This window comes from Phalangium opilio, unplaced genomic scaffold (assembly GCF_054372755.1).
Source record: "Phalangium opilio isolate 3A_F unplaced genomic scaffold, DU_Popi_V2 ptg000089l_1, whole genome shotgun sequence".
NCBI lineage: Eukaryota > Metazoa > Arthropoda > Arachnida > Opiliones > Phalangiidae > Phalangium > Phalangium opilio.
This window is the reverse complement of record NW_028324194.1, coordinates 5,618,517-5,631,152: the sequence shown is the minus strand read 5'-3', so window position 1 is coordinate 5,631,152 and position 12,636 is coordinate 5,618,517. Positions and strand designations below refer to the sequence as shown.

General features: G+C 36.6%; 1 protein-coding gene and 1 long non-coding RNA gene across 2 annotated transcripts in view; both read left to right on the top strand.

Annotated features, from left to right (window-relative positions):
• LOC149647162 (uncharacterized) overlaps positions 1–12,636 on the top strand; it is a 319,264-nt gene that overhangs the window by 167,880 nt on the left and 138,748 nt on the right. The gene's annotated exons all lie outside the window — the stretch shown is intronic.
• LOC149647177 (uncharacterized) lies at positions 7,761–9,455 on the top strand. The gene is made up of 2 exons (XM_089850030.1): positions 7,761–8,700; positions 8,765–9,455. Coding segments are annotated over exons 1-2 (693 nt in total). The 5' UTR covers positions 7,761–8,698.

Below are 12,636 nucleotides of genomic sequence, written 5' to 3'. Positions count from 1 at the left end.
TTTCTAAATATAAAAGGAATCAATATTAAGAATAAATAAATATATTATTAGCATTTAATTAGTCTTTATAACTTTCTTAGCCTGTGAGAATTCATCAATCCCGTAAGAGTAAGAGGTCCGAGTTAGCAGACGCCACTAAACCATTGGTGGATGGCGCAGTAGTATACCTTTTCAAGGCTAATTCAATGTTAATTGTTTTTGAATAAGAGATAATTTATTTTGTTTATATTTTTCCTTTTATATTTAGAAAAAGACCGTTCTTTTAAGTTATAATCAGTTATGTTACCTGAACTTTTCCTTTAAAAAAATTCTTTGAAATTTCTAAACATCCTGTACTTACACCATTGTAAACCATATCTTGAAGAACCATATCTTCAAGATCGTATGACACATTAAGAGCCATCATGTATTTCACCCTTGAAGAATAAAAAACTTAAATTCACATTTACAATACGCATTTACAAAAACTTCACACACGTGCATCTCAATGATGGAAAAACAAAGTTGAATAGATCGTAAATGTCGTAAATTGCGAATTCCTTTGATAATTCGTGAAAATCCTGCAATTCAAAACGGTATTAAACATGATGGCCCAAGGTCCTTAATAGTAGCCACATCGTTAGCACATAAATAAAAAGAAAAAAAATTGAAAGACCCTAAAAAAAATAAAAAAAAGTGTCCGACCCCACATCACCCCGACTTTCTATCAAGTCTATATGGCTCAGTGGTAGAATGTCTGACTATTGCGTGAGCGACCCGGGTTCGAATCCCGGCTGCGACCAAAAAACGTTTTAATTTAAATAAAATCTCTAACCGAGCTCAGTTACCCCTATGGGTCAAACTAAGAGCCTATCGTATACTACGATGTGGCTAAAATATAATTTAAATTTTCTTCGTAGACCTGTCTTGATTCTTGATAAAGATTTACAGACTAATATAAGTTATCTTACTATACTAATTATAAATATAAATTAAAAATGGATATCTCTTAGAGACTTGGGGAAATACTTGTCTTTTGAACAAAGTTTTGTTCAAATTAGTTTTAATTAGGGATGTGTTTAATTTACCGTGCCTCATTTAAACCAAATACTGCGTTAAATTACGGATTATTAAAAATTTTTACATGACCAGGGAAAGTACACCATCGAACGGCGACAAAATCTTGTAACTAAATACTGATAATTTTTGGATTTACTGATTATTTTTTTGTGTTTGTGAAGCACCTCCACAGCCACACATTAAAGGAAATGTCCTAGTTGTTAAGACTAATTAAATTTTAATTATTTTGTAGTAATAGCTTTTTTTAATTCCTTCGTTTTTAGAAAAAGACCGTTCTCTTAAGGTATAATGTCATGTTGCCCAACCTTTTCCTTTAACAATTTGACAATGGCGAACCGTTTTATATGGAACTAAGTGCAGTTATGGTTTTGTTTTCAGGTACGGTATTAAATTCCAAATTGTAACAAAGCTAATTTTAATATTTGCTTTAGGCATCTATATTTTAGGAATAGTATCTGTGCTTCTACCATTTAAAATATCATAAATCTCCTTTTAAACAAAGTCTCACCCTTTTAACAGCGACGCGCACTATGCAATTAGTGTTGTTCATTATTACACAAAGTCGAACAGTACGATACGACAGAACCTCACAAAGCGTAATGTTTTATGTCTGTCTATAGCGGTTTGCAGATGTGTGTTGGTAATTGAATTCGGATGTCAAAACACAGAATGAGACTCATCAAAATATGATTAATAGTTCTATGGTGATTGTTTCTTTAATAAATTCAATCGAAATATATTTGGAAACGTTAGACTCGTTTCCAGGTGCGAAATTCTTTTCCTTTGTTCTATTACCTAGAACGGATTAATGTAATAAGAACGTCGGATCATAGCTTAGCCTCTGGTACATACCATCCTCGCATACTTCATTTAGAGACTTCATCTGCTTATATTTTGGCTCTATCCACCAATTTCGCATAGAGCGACTTCTAGTGGTCAAAAATGTCATTCTCATCTCTATTTTTTTTAGTTAAATAATTCGTTCGGAAATTGCGCCAGTGGTAAAAAAGCAAAGCGCACATTAATGCGATATAACTGCCGATTAAGTAGAATTAAGTTTTATTTATATAATGTTTCTTTAAAGGGAATGAGAAGCTTCATTTGAAAAACGTCTGATTTATATAACAAAAGGTAGAATTAATTTCTGTGAATTCAAAAATATCGGACTTTTAATTCTCCGATTTCTGGTTATTTGACAATATGCATTTGAAAATGCTTCATTTGAAATTATTTGAAATACTTTTTATATGAAAGGCTAAAACGTTTCCCGTAGTCCGACGTCACAGATATTTTTCACGTGAGATGATGCCACTCTCTGCTAACAGACCCAGAGTTTAGACTGGCGAGAAGCTCGTGAGGCGTATATAGGATTCCCGCGTTTTTTTCCTCACGTCATAGTGATGTCATCAAACGGGCGAACAAGCTCGACAAGACAAAATCATTTATATATCGAAACTGAGTTTTCGTGATTTTTCAATGGATTTTGAAAGTAGAAACTTTAGTTCAATTATATTAAAAACTTGATATTTTGAAAGTAGAGACTGGGAAGTGTAAAATATGATATGAAATTGTAAATTCGCATACCCTTTAAAAAGTAGTTTCTTTAAGTATGTGGGTTTTCTTGCTTGGTTAGTCTAAAATATTATTAACTTGCCTTAGACAGTATCCATCTTTAAAGCCCAAAATATGTGAGAATAAGGCCGATAGATGGCGAGCCCGAGTTTTAAATGATAAGCCACTACCATCAAAACATAGTCGAGGATGGGTAGGGAATTTCTTGGTTCAACGCTCTTCTTACATTAATTCGTTTTTGCTATTAAATATGAGTAAGTATATAAAATCAATAAATTCTGAGATTTAGTCGCGAGTCTATGACATACTGGAGAGTTTAAAAATACATATTCAAGGAGTACTCTTATATCGTTACACTTACTCACAAATAACATCAAATTTATATTTATTATTGTCAAAAACTACATTAATTCAAATAGTACACTTTTACACTATTAGGTTGTAATTTATCAATCATGTTTTGCAAAGCTAAATATCATTTGAGCATTACTAAACAAACAGACTCTCAGACACCTCAGTGCACGGGCCCAATTTTTCAGGCCCGATCCGAGCCCAGCCCGGGATTTAGCATTTAAAAAAGTCCGAAACCCGGCCCGGGGGCCGGGTCCGAGCATATAGTAGGTTTTCCGGCCCGTTAAATGCTTTGACCAAGCTCGGTCCGCCCGACCCATTGCATGAATTGACCGGGCCCGGCCCGTTACATGTAGTGCAGTTGGTACTTTATTTTTTACATCTCATCAACGAATTGCATTTATATTTGCTTTAGCGTCGAGTATTATTAATTCTTATTAATAATAGTCCGTCACATTTGTTCTCAGAAGCTTATATTCATTTAAATTTTAATTATGAATTAAAGAAGAACCAAGTCAGGCCCGGCCCGAATTTTGAAAAATAAACCAAAGCCCGGCTTCTTAATTTACAAAATTTGAAAAGCCCGACCTGACCCGGCCCGATAAAATTTCCAAATTTGAAAATCTCGGCTCGACCTGACGGGGTTTAAGTCCTGGCCGTCTAGGGCAAAGATCTGCACGGGCGTAGAACCCTACCGTCTCTAGCTAGGTGGAGCAATATGACTGTAATAAATAGTTCTAAATAACTTTAGCTATTTTCAAAATTTCAAATGTATACTTTCTTAAGCTGTGCGGGTATAGTGATTTTTGTATTTCGAACTACTTACCTGAATTCTGTTACCGGGTATCCGGATGATAAAACTTAGCAGTCGGGCACTAAAAATTTGTTGGAATACAAATCGGCTAAAATGATTATAATTTCCGTCTGTCGAGCAGGGAAAATAATACGAGGCAGGAGTTCATAATAACCCCCTTCGGGGGGGGGGAGTACGAAACTTGCCATAGAGCTAATGGTAAAAATCGCGAACAACAAGATTTTGTCGTTGCGCATAGGACTAGCCCGAAGGCTACTATTAAGGCCCTTGGGCCATCTTGTTTGTTATTAAATTTCGCCTTTTCGAAAATATTACTAAATTGGACATGTTTTTACACCTGAACACTGCTACTTATTCCATATTATTGCTAACTACCTTTGGTTATTGATACCTTTTCAAAATATTGTTCTCTTGCTTCTTTCAAACTAACAAGTTTGGGAAAACCAAAATATTTCCTCTCCGAGTCAAGAGGACTACTTGCTAACTTCTATACCAAGATATGGAATTATTTCGCTTTGGTCCCATTGAACCGAATTCCCATTCGACAGAAGGGGTTTTTTATGGGGGTTCCCATTCGACCGAACGTAGCCAAGGGTGCGATTTTATTATTAATTGGACCGAAATTCTATTGAACTAGAAGAAGATATACTGTGTGGTTTTGCATTAAATATATTTTTAATTTCACAACTTATTATTGTTAAAATAAATGTGATTTGAAAATGTATTACTGCACTTATTTTAACTACGTTTTAATTACGGCGAACCTCACCTACCCTAGCCTAACCTAACCTAACCTAACCTAACCAAACGTAACCTAACCTAACCTAACCTAACCCAACCCAACCTTGTTTGGAGGTAAAAAGATTATTTATATGAGTATTAAAAGCCCGCCTCTTACCACGAACAATTTATTAGCAATAATAGCAATATTTTGGAAAAGATGTTAGATAATTAATTGGAGAATATTTTGGAAAAGGTGGCAGCTAATTAATAGGAAAATCTTTTGGAAAAGGTGGCAGCTAATTAATAGGAGAATATTTTAGAAAAGGTGGTAGCTAATTAAAAGGAGAATATTTTGGAAAATGTGGCAGCTAATTAATAGGAGAATGTTTTGGAAAAGGTGGTAGCTAATAAGTAGGAGAATGTTTTGGAAAAGGTTGCAGCTAATTAATAGGAGAATATTTTGAAAAAGGTGGCAGCTAAATAATAGGAAAATCTTTAGGAAAAGGTGGCATCTAATTAATAGGAGAATGCTTTGGAAAAGGTGGAAGCTATTTAAAGGGACAATATTTTGGAAAAGGTGGTAGCTATTTAAAGGGAGAATATTTTGGAAAAGGTGGTAGCTAATTAAAAGGAGCATATTTTGGAAAAGGTGTCAACGAATTATTGGAACCAAACCAAACCAAACCTAAGCTAACCTAAGCTAACCTAACCTAACCCAACCTAACCTAACCTATGCTAACCTAACCTAACCTAACCGAACCGAACCGAACCGAACCTAACCTAACCTAACCTAACCTAACCTAACCCACCCGAAACCAAAATATTAAAATTTTAATTTAAAATTTAAAGACATTGACGGAACTACCATTAAGACTGTACTTCATTTTAAGCACAATTTGTTTATTAATTCTATATATCTCTTGCCTTGAAAGGAATGAAAGTGAGCGTTTTAATTAGTATCACGAACCATTTACTTTTAATATTATTAACATACCTTTCGGAGATTCGAACCAACAACCTATCGCTTCGCAGTCCAACATCGTATCCACTACACCACCGAATCGCTGACGGCTACAGTGTTTCAAGTTATATTCATGTATTTTTTAGGGGCATATTCGGACGATTGGGATTTCGGTCCATCGGGAATATAGCCATTGGGCTGGAAATCTAAAATCATTGCGCGATATTCGGTCGAATGGGATTTCGGTCCATTGGGAATTCGGTTGAAAGGAACGATACCATTATTTCTCTCTCTTTTTTTTTGATAAGCAATTGCAGAAGTTGAAATTTATGAATTATTAAAACAGTATTCAAAGTATTGCGAATATACAGTAAAGCAGACGACATTTTACATTCAATAAGGATATGTCTTGTACACAAAACATGGAAATCAGTCAATGGGAAAAAACCCTGTCACTGATATGATTGCCACCATGATGCTTTATTCCATAAGTGTATCATATTACAGTACTGGACCTAAGTTATGCTTTTGTAAACAGCGTTTTCTTCCAAGACATCAAAGCCCGCCATCTATAGCTCAGTTTTACAAGTATAGTTAGCCCATTAACCCGGATTTGGAGTTACGTTGACCTACGTAAGTTCCGGTTGATGGTAATGGCTGTCAGACCGTAGTCGTGTCGTGATTTGTGTGAAGCTAGTTATCGTGTTATAATTTTGATATAGAATGGCTAAAAACCTTTAAATCGGTTGAAACTCAGTGCTGTATTAGGGATGCATTAAAAATGATCTAGCATGATGAAAGCTATTTTTCTCATTTGAATTCATATTAATTTCCTTTTCAACACAAGCGTTTAAAAATTGCGCGTAATACCAAAAGTGGATGAGAGGAAAAGTATTAAAATGGCCAAAAGTCGCGAGTCATCAGAGTTTCGCCGTAGTTGACCGTTTTATTGGCGTAGCTATACTGGGCCTGTTCACTCCTTTCAAATAGGTCTTGTGTTAATTCGCGGTTACGCGGTTACCGTCGTCTGCTATTGTGTATGCTAGAACTACCTCGATTTTTGTTTGTAGTTAGGACAGAGTAGCTGGTATGTTTTAAAAGGCATTTGAAGGTATAATACGGATTTAAGTATTGCGTCGTGATGCGCGTGATCGAGTGAGCTACGGTTAAACCAAGGAGCATAAATGTCTGAACTACTTTCAGTCGCGAGTTTGCAAGTCCATCAGTCACTAGTAAACTAAATAGTTATTGGCGAAACTTTGATGTCCGCGTTTTTTAATACAGGCTCTATGGCCATTGTCATACTTTCCCTCGCATCCACATTTGGTAATACCAAAAACGGATTTATGTAAGAAGAACGTTGAACGTAGCAAATTCACTACCCATCCTTGCATACTTTATTGAGAAAATTCGTCTGCTTATATTTTGACTCCACCCACAAATTCTGTATATGGCGACTTCTAGAGATCGAAAATGTTATTCTTATCTCTATTTTCGTGGTTAAATATTTTTTTTTCGAAATTGCGCCAGTGGTAAAAATGCAAAGTGGACAACAATGCGATATAACTCTCGATTTAGTGGATTTAAGTTTTAAAGTTAAGAATTTAAATAATTGATGTTGAAGAAAAACTAGATACTTAAAAAAAGAAACATCAATTCTTTATATTCTTAACTTTAAAACGAAAATAGAGATAAGAATGACATTTTCGATCTCTATACAAAACTTGTGGGGGGAGTCAGAATATAAGCAGACGAACTTTCTCAATAAAGTATGCGAGGATGGTACCCGAGGCTAAAGCTACGATCCGACGTTCTTAGTGCATAAATCCGTTTTTGACTTTAGTTACGTAGGCGTGTGTTTTCGGGTTGGTGAGAAAATGCGCGGTTACAACCTTAACGATGATGATGGAGTGGAAGCCAGTATGTAGAAACTGGTGTCCATGTGGGATGGGCAAAGACCTGATGATGGTGGTGTTTAGAAACCAGTAGGTACAGACTGGTGTCCAAGTAGGTAGGACAACGACCAGATGATGGTGGTGTTTAGAAACCAGTGTAAAAGAAAGTGGGATGGACAAATACCAGAAAATGATGGAATGTAGAAGCCAGAAAGTAAAGACTCGTGTCCAAGTGGGATGGACCAAGAATAGAAGCTGGTGGTGTTTAGAAGCCAGTAAGTGCAGACTGGTGTCGAAGTAGGCTGAACAAAAATCAGAATACCGTGGAGTTAAGAAGTCAGTCAGAACAGACAGGTGTCTATGTGGGACGGACAAATCAGTAGTATATAAATAAGAGTTCTGGATAAGGGAAAATGGGGATTGTTTTTAAATTTTGCCGCCTCATAGTACGGTAGAGGCCGCCAAAGGTAGTACGGAGGGTCCGTACACAATTAGACGAGGGGATTGGATTCTTACACCGTTTACAAGTACGGGGAAGACCGATTAGTTCTGGATAAGGGAAAATGGGGATTGTTTTTTAAATTTTTCCACCTCATAGTACGGTAGAGCCCGTCAAAGGTAGTACGTAGGGTCCGTACACAATTCGACGAGGGGATTGGATTCTTACGCCGTTTCAGAGTACGTTGGGGGGGGGGGTGGGAGACCGAAACAATTGTATGAAAATTATTTGCCTAATCATCGGTGCTTTCCCTGGTATATTACGGGAGTCTGGTGTCGAGACAGAACGAAGAGTTCTCAAATTTCTCTTCCGAGAGAGAGAGACGACCATCCGAGAGAGAGAGAGAGAGGAAAACGTTTTCAATGTGTATGAAAGAGCGTGAATTATAAATTCTTCATAGGGATTATACGTACAACATTGACTATAGGGTATATAATTTTTCCGAACAATGGAAAATGAGGATTGTTTTTAATTTCACCGATCCAAGGGTACGGGAGAGGCCGACTAAATATTACGGTTAGTGCATACCTAGGAATCGATGGGGGATTCAAATATGGATGTATTTTTACCGGTTTAATAGAAAATCCAGGTATAATTATAAATTATCCATACCAGTTGTACAGTCTACATATATATACGATTCAGAAAATAAAGTACCAAGAATTCAAATTTATAATTGAGAAATAACCATAGCTTCTTTCGAAGAGAAAGGTTCAAAGTTCAACCAAATTTACTATATAAAGCCGATTTTCTAACTTTAACCATCATTCTGATTTATCTCAACCGAATCTCTTACACCTCGTCATTCGAATACAATCTAGACGATGTAAGTATGGTAGTCTATACCTTGATATTTTACAGTATTTACAAGATATTTTCGAAACTTATAGGAATCCTCTCAAGACTTTCCCTATTTCTACCACCAAAGGGGTAACGGTTACTCCAGATTGTAACATTTTTATCGGAACTTTGGATGGGAGTGTGGGCATCGCTTTAACAGAAAGTCATTTCAAACAACTTCGGGACAAGAACGATCAAATATCTTCCTTCTTGGAAAGCGATTCCATTGAAAATTCTTCGTTTTTCTTCGAAGGATCAGAAACAAGACGAGTCCAGCTAAGCATTTTCCAAAATCGGAGAGTGGTGGACGTGAGAGAAATCATCCCCGGAACTGGGACGAATTATGGAAAGCAGTACCTAACCAAAAGGGGTTTTACCATATCGCAATACCCTTGGAAGACCTTGATGGACAAATACGACGAAGTCATAGCGTATCACAACGAAGTGAAACGGGTCTTCAAAAATATCAAACGAGACGTACTGGACCATATTACTGAATACGTGGATAAGCAATGCAATGGTTGTAAAATTGATCATCCCTCACAAAAACAACACGATTGTCTGATGATTGATTGGAACACCCGTTTAGACACGTATTTTGTAGACGCGATGGATACTATTAGTTATTCCGAAATTACCCATAAAATTGACACCTTTTTAAATGAGGATATTCGCGATGCGATTATGTCTTTCATTGTATGTAACGCTAAAAAGATGTTGTATAAAACTGAAGATTTTTAAACAATAAATAATTGGTATTAAAGTCTCAATTCTCTATATCGTAGCTCATTTAAAATCATGGACCCAGTTATGAAGCATCCATTCACTGGGCTTGTCTCAGGTCCCACTCAATGTGGAAAGTCACATTTCATTGCCAAATTAATTAAGCATAATGCGTCCTGCATTTCTCCACCTCCCCAAAGAATAGTTTGGTGTTATACAGAGCACCAAGAGAAATTATTTAATTCCGTGTTGGAAAATAATCCTAACGTTGAGTTTCACGAGGGTTTATTAGACCCGAGCAATTTGAATCCCGAGGTTAGAAATTTTATAATCCTCGACGATCTATTATGCGAAATAGCTAATAACAAAGACGTCACTAACTTATTTATTCGAGGTTCCCATCACCGTAACACTTCGGTACTCATTTTAATGCAAAATTTGTTTTATCACGGGAAAGAAGTTAGGACCCTCAATTTAAATTCCCAATACCTCGTAATTTTTCGTTCGGCTAGAGACGTCTCCAGTGTCTTAAATATCGCTAAACAAATTTCCCCTTCTAATACCAAGTTTGTTGTCGATGCATTTCGTCAAGCCGTGGCGAAACCATACGGTTATTTATTCATCGACCTGAAGCCAAACACTGCAGATGAATATCGACTGCGAACGGGAATAATACCAGGGGAAGAAGCCGCTATTTTTGTACCGAAATAAAATGACTATATCAACATCAAAACGGGTGTGTAAAAACTTGAATTTTTTAAAATTTTTGAGCACTTGTAACGCGAAACAGAGGAAGGCTATCATCAAACTATCGAATCGTGACGCTATATTAGCCTTAGTCGAATGTTGTATAAATGTACTACGCGGTAACATTCAACTAACAGACGGGCAAAAGATACAATTGAAGAAACACCGTAATGTGTTGCATAAACTTTGTAGAAAAATTCCTCTCGCTAAGAGAAAACAGATTCTAGTTCAGAAAGGAGGTTTTCTCCCACTTTTATTAGCACCGTTACTCTCAATCGTTAGTTCAGTTGCAGGCTCTGCCATAAATCGTGCCATAAATAAATAAATGGCTCGGAAAATGATTTTGGTGTCCGAGGACGCTTTACGTCGAATGAAGAATACTACCACCGAAGATGTCGCTCTCGAATCGGACATACCATCCTTGGATAAAGAAATGAAAACTATTCTCGACAACCCCCGTATTTGCGAATCGGAGAAATTAACTTTATATAATCAAACTTTGCAACGACACATTGCATCTAATCGGAAACCAGTTGAAAAACAAAATAAATCAGTTAAAAAAACCTGGTACGAAGAAATTGCAACGTCTATCCCACCGAGCATGCTTTCTGACGCGATATCGTTGTACACTTGGACATTGAGGTATATTTCGTGGAACGAACTTGGCGAAATGGAAGTTGGGGGAAGGGTGGTGCCCGGAACTAACGTAGTGGATTTAATTTACGATGCGGTTAGAAAAACCATACCAAATACCGACCCAACGGGTTACAAAAGCTTCTACGAAATATTGCAAAATAACAATGTACCGAAAAAATTTATCAAAAACCCTACTAGAGCGCGTGTATTGAAATCATTAATGTTTAACGCGACACCACCCAAACTTAATCAATGGGTGACGATTTGATTGTAATTACAAATAAAACGTTTATCACGAGTTATGAGCCTTTATTTCCCTTTCATATCTCAAAATGGATGGTTGTACAGAAGTTGTAGCGCAAGGTATCGTGTCCAGATTATTTGAATCCTTTTCAAAAAATCCAAAAATATTAACCGGCGTCTTAATAATATTATGTTTCATAATAATCGAAGTTTTCGACTTCTTAATATTGTACTATGCGACACGCACATCCGGAAATAGTACCATTTATGGATAAGCTAGAAAATATTTATTACGACGTATCTGACTCTGGTGGGTACGTTGGTATTCGCGGATTGTATCGTTCAGCTAAAGAGAAGGGTCTCAAAGTGACGACAAAAAACGTTAAGGAATTTTTACAAAAGCAAGATACCTATACTCTACATAAAAATACCAGGTGGCGATATAATCGAAATAAGACGATAGCGTACGGTATAGACGATCAATGGCAAGCCGACCTCATTGACCTCCAGAAACTTTCCAAACAAAACAAAGGCTATCGATATATACTTGCTTGTATAGATATTTTTAGTAAATACGCTTTCGTTGAACCGGTGAAAGATAAGAAAGGAGATACTATAGTAAAGGCGTTGAAAAAGATACTGGATGGTGAAAGAAAACCAAGGCGAATACAGAGTGACCATGGGAATGAGTTTGTGTGTAAAGCCGTTCAAGCTGAATTAAAATCACGAGGAATTGAGTTTTTCGCGACAAACTCGGAAGTGAAAGCCAGTATTGTCGAGCGATTTATCAGATCGTTTAAATCAAGGATGTATCGATACTTTACTGCGAAAAATACATATACGTACGTCGATGTGCTCCCCAGATTAGTTAGTGCTTATAATAACAGTTACCACCGTTCAATTAAATGTAAACCTATAGAAGTAACACCTCAAAATTCCAAAATCATTTGGAAGAATTTATACGGAGATATTGACTTCAGTCCCCCTGTGAAGTACGATTTTGAAATCGGAGACATTGTCAGAATAAGCAAAAACAAAGGGCTTTTTGAGAAAGGATACGTCCCTAATTTTTCGGAAGAATTATTTCGAGTAATTAAGCAAATACCGAGACAACCGCCGGTATATAAACTCGAGGCGTTAAATTCGGAACCCATTTTGGGTGTTTTTTACAAAGAGGAAGTACAAAAGGTGGGAAAAGATCTCGAGACTTGCGCGTTCAAAATTGAAAAAGTGCTGAAAAAGAGAAAAAAAGCTGATAATACCGTAGAATTGCTGGTGCGTTGGAGTGGATACTGACCTCAATTTGACAGTTGGGTGCAGGAAATTGACTTACAATGAGTTTCTATATCACTTTACCATCCGATTCATCGACAAAATACTTTCCCAACAATACTACGAGTAAATTTAGGACGTATCTTCCAGAAGTAGTAAAACTTAATGGCCCTTACGAAGTTGGATTGACGGAAATAAGTTATCCAAGAACCTGGAATAATGTGAGGGAAGAAAGATTTATAAGAATTTGGTCCACTGACGCTAAAACTATGGAAACGGTAGTTGTTATTCCTAAAGGCAG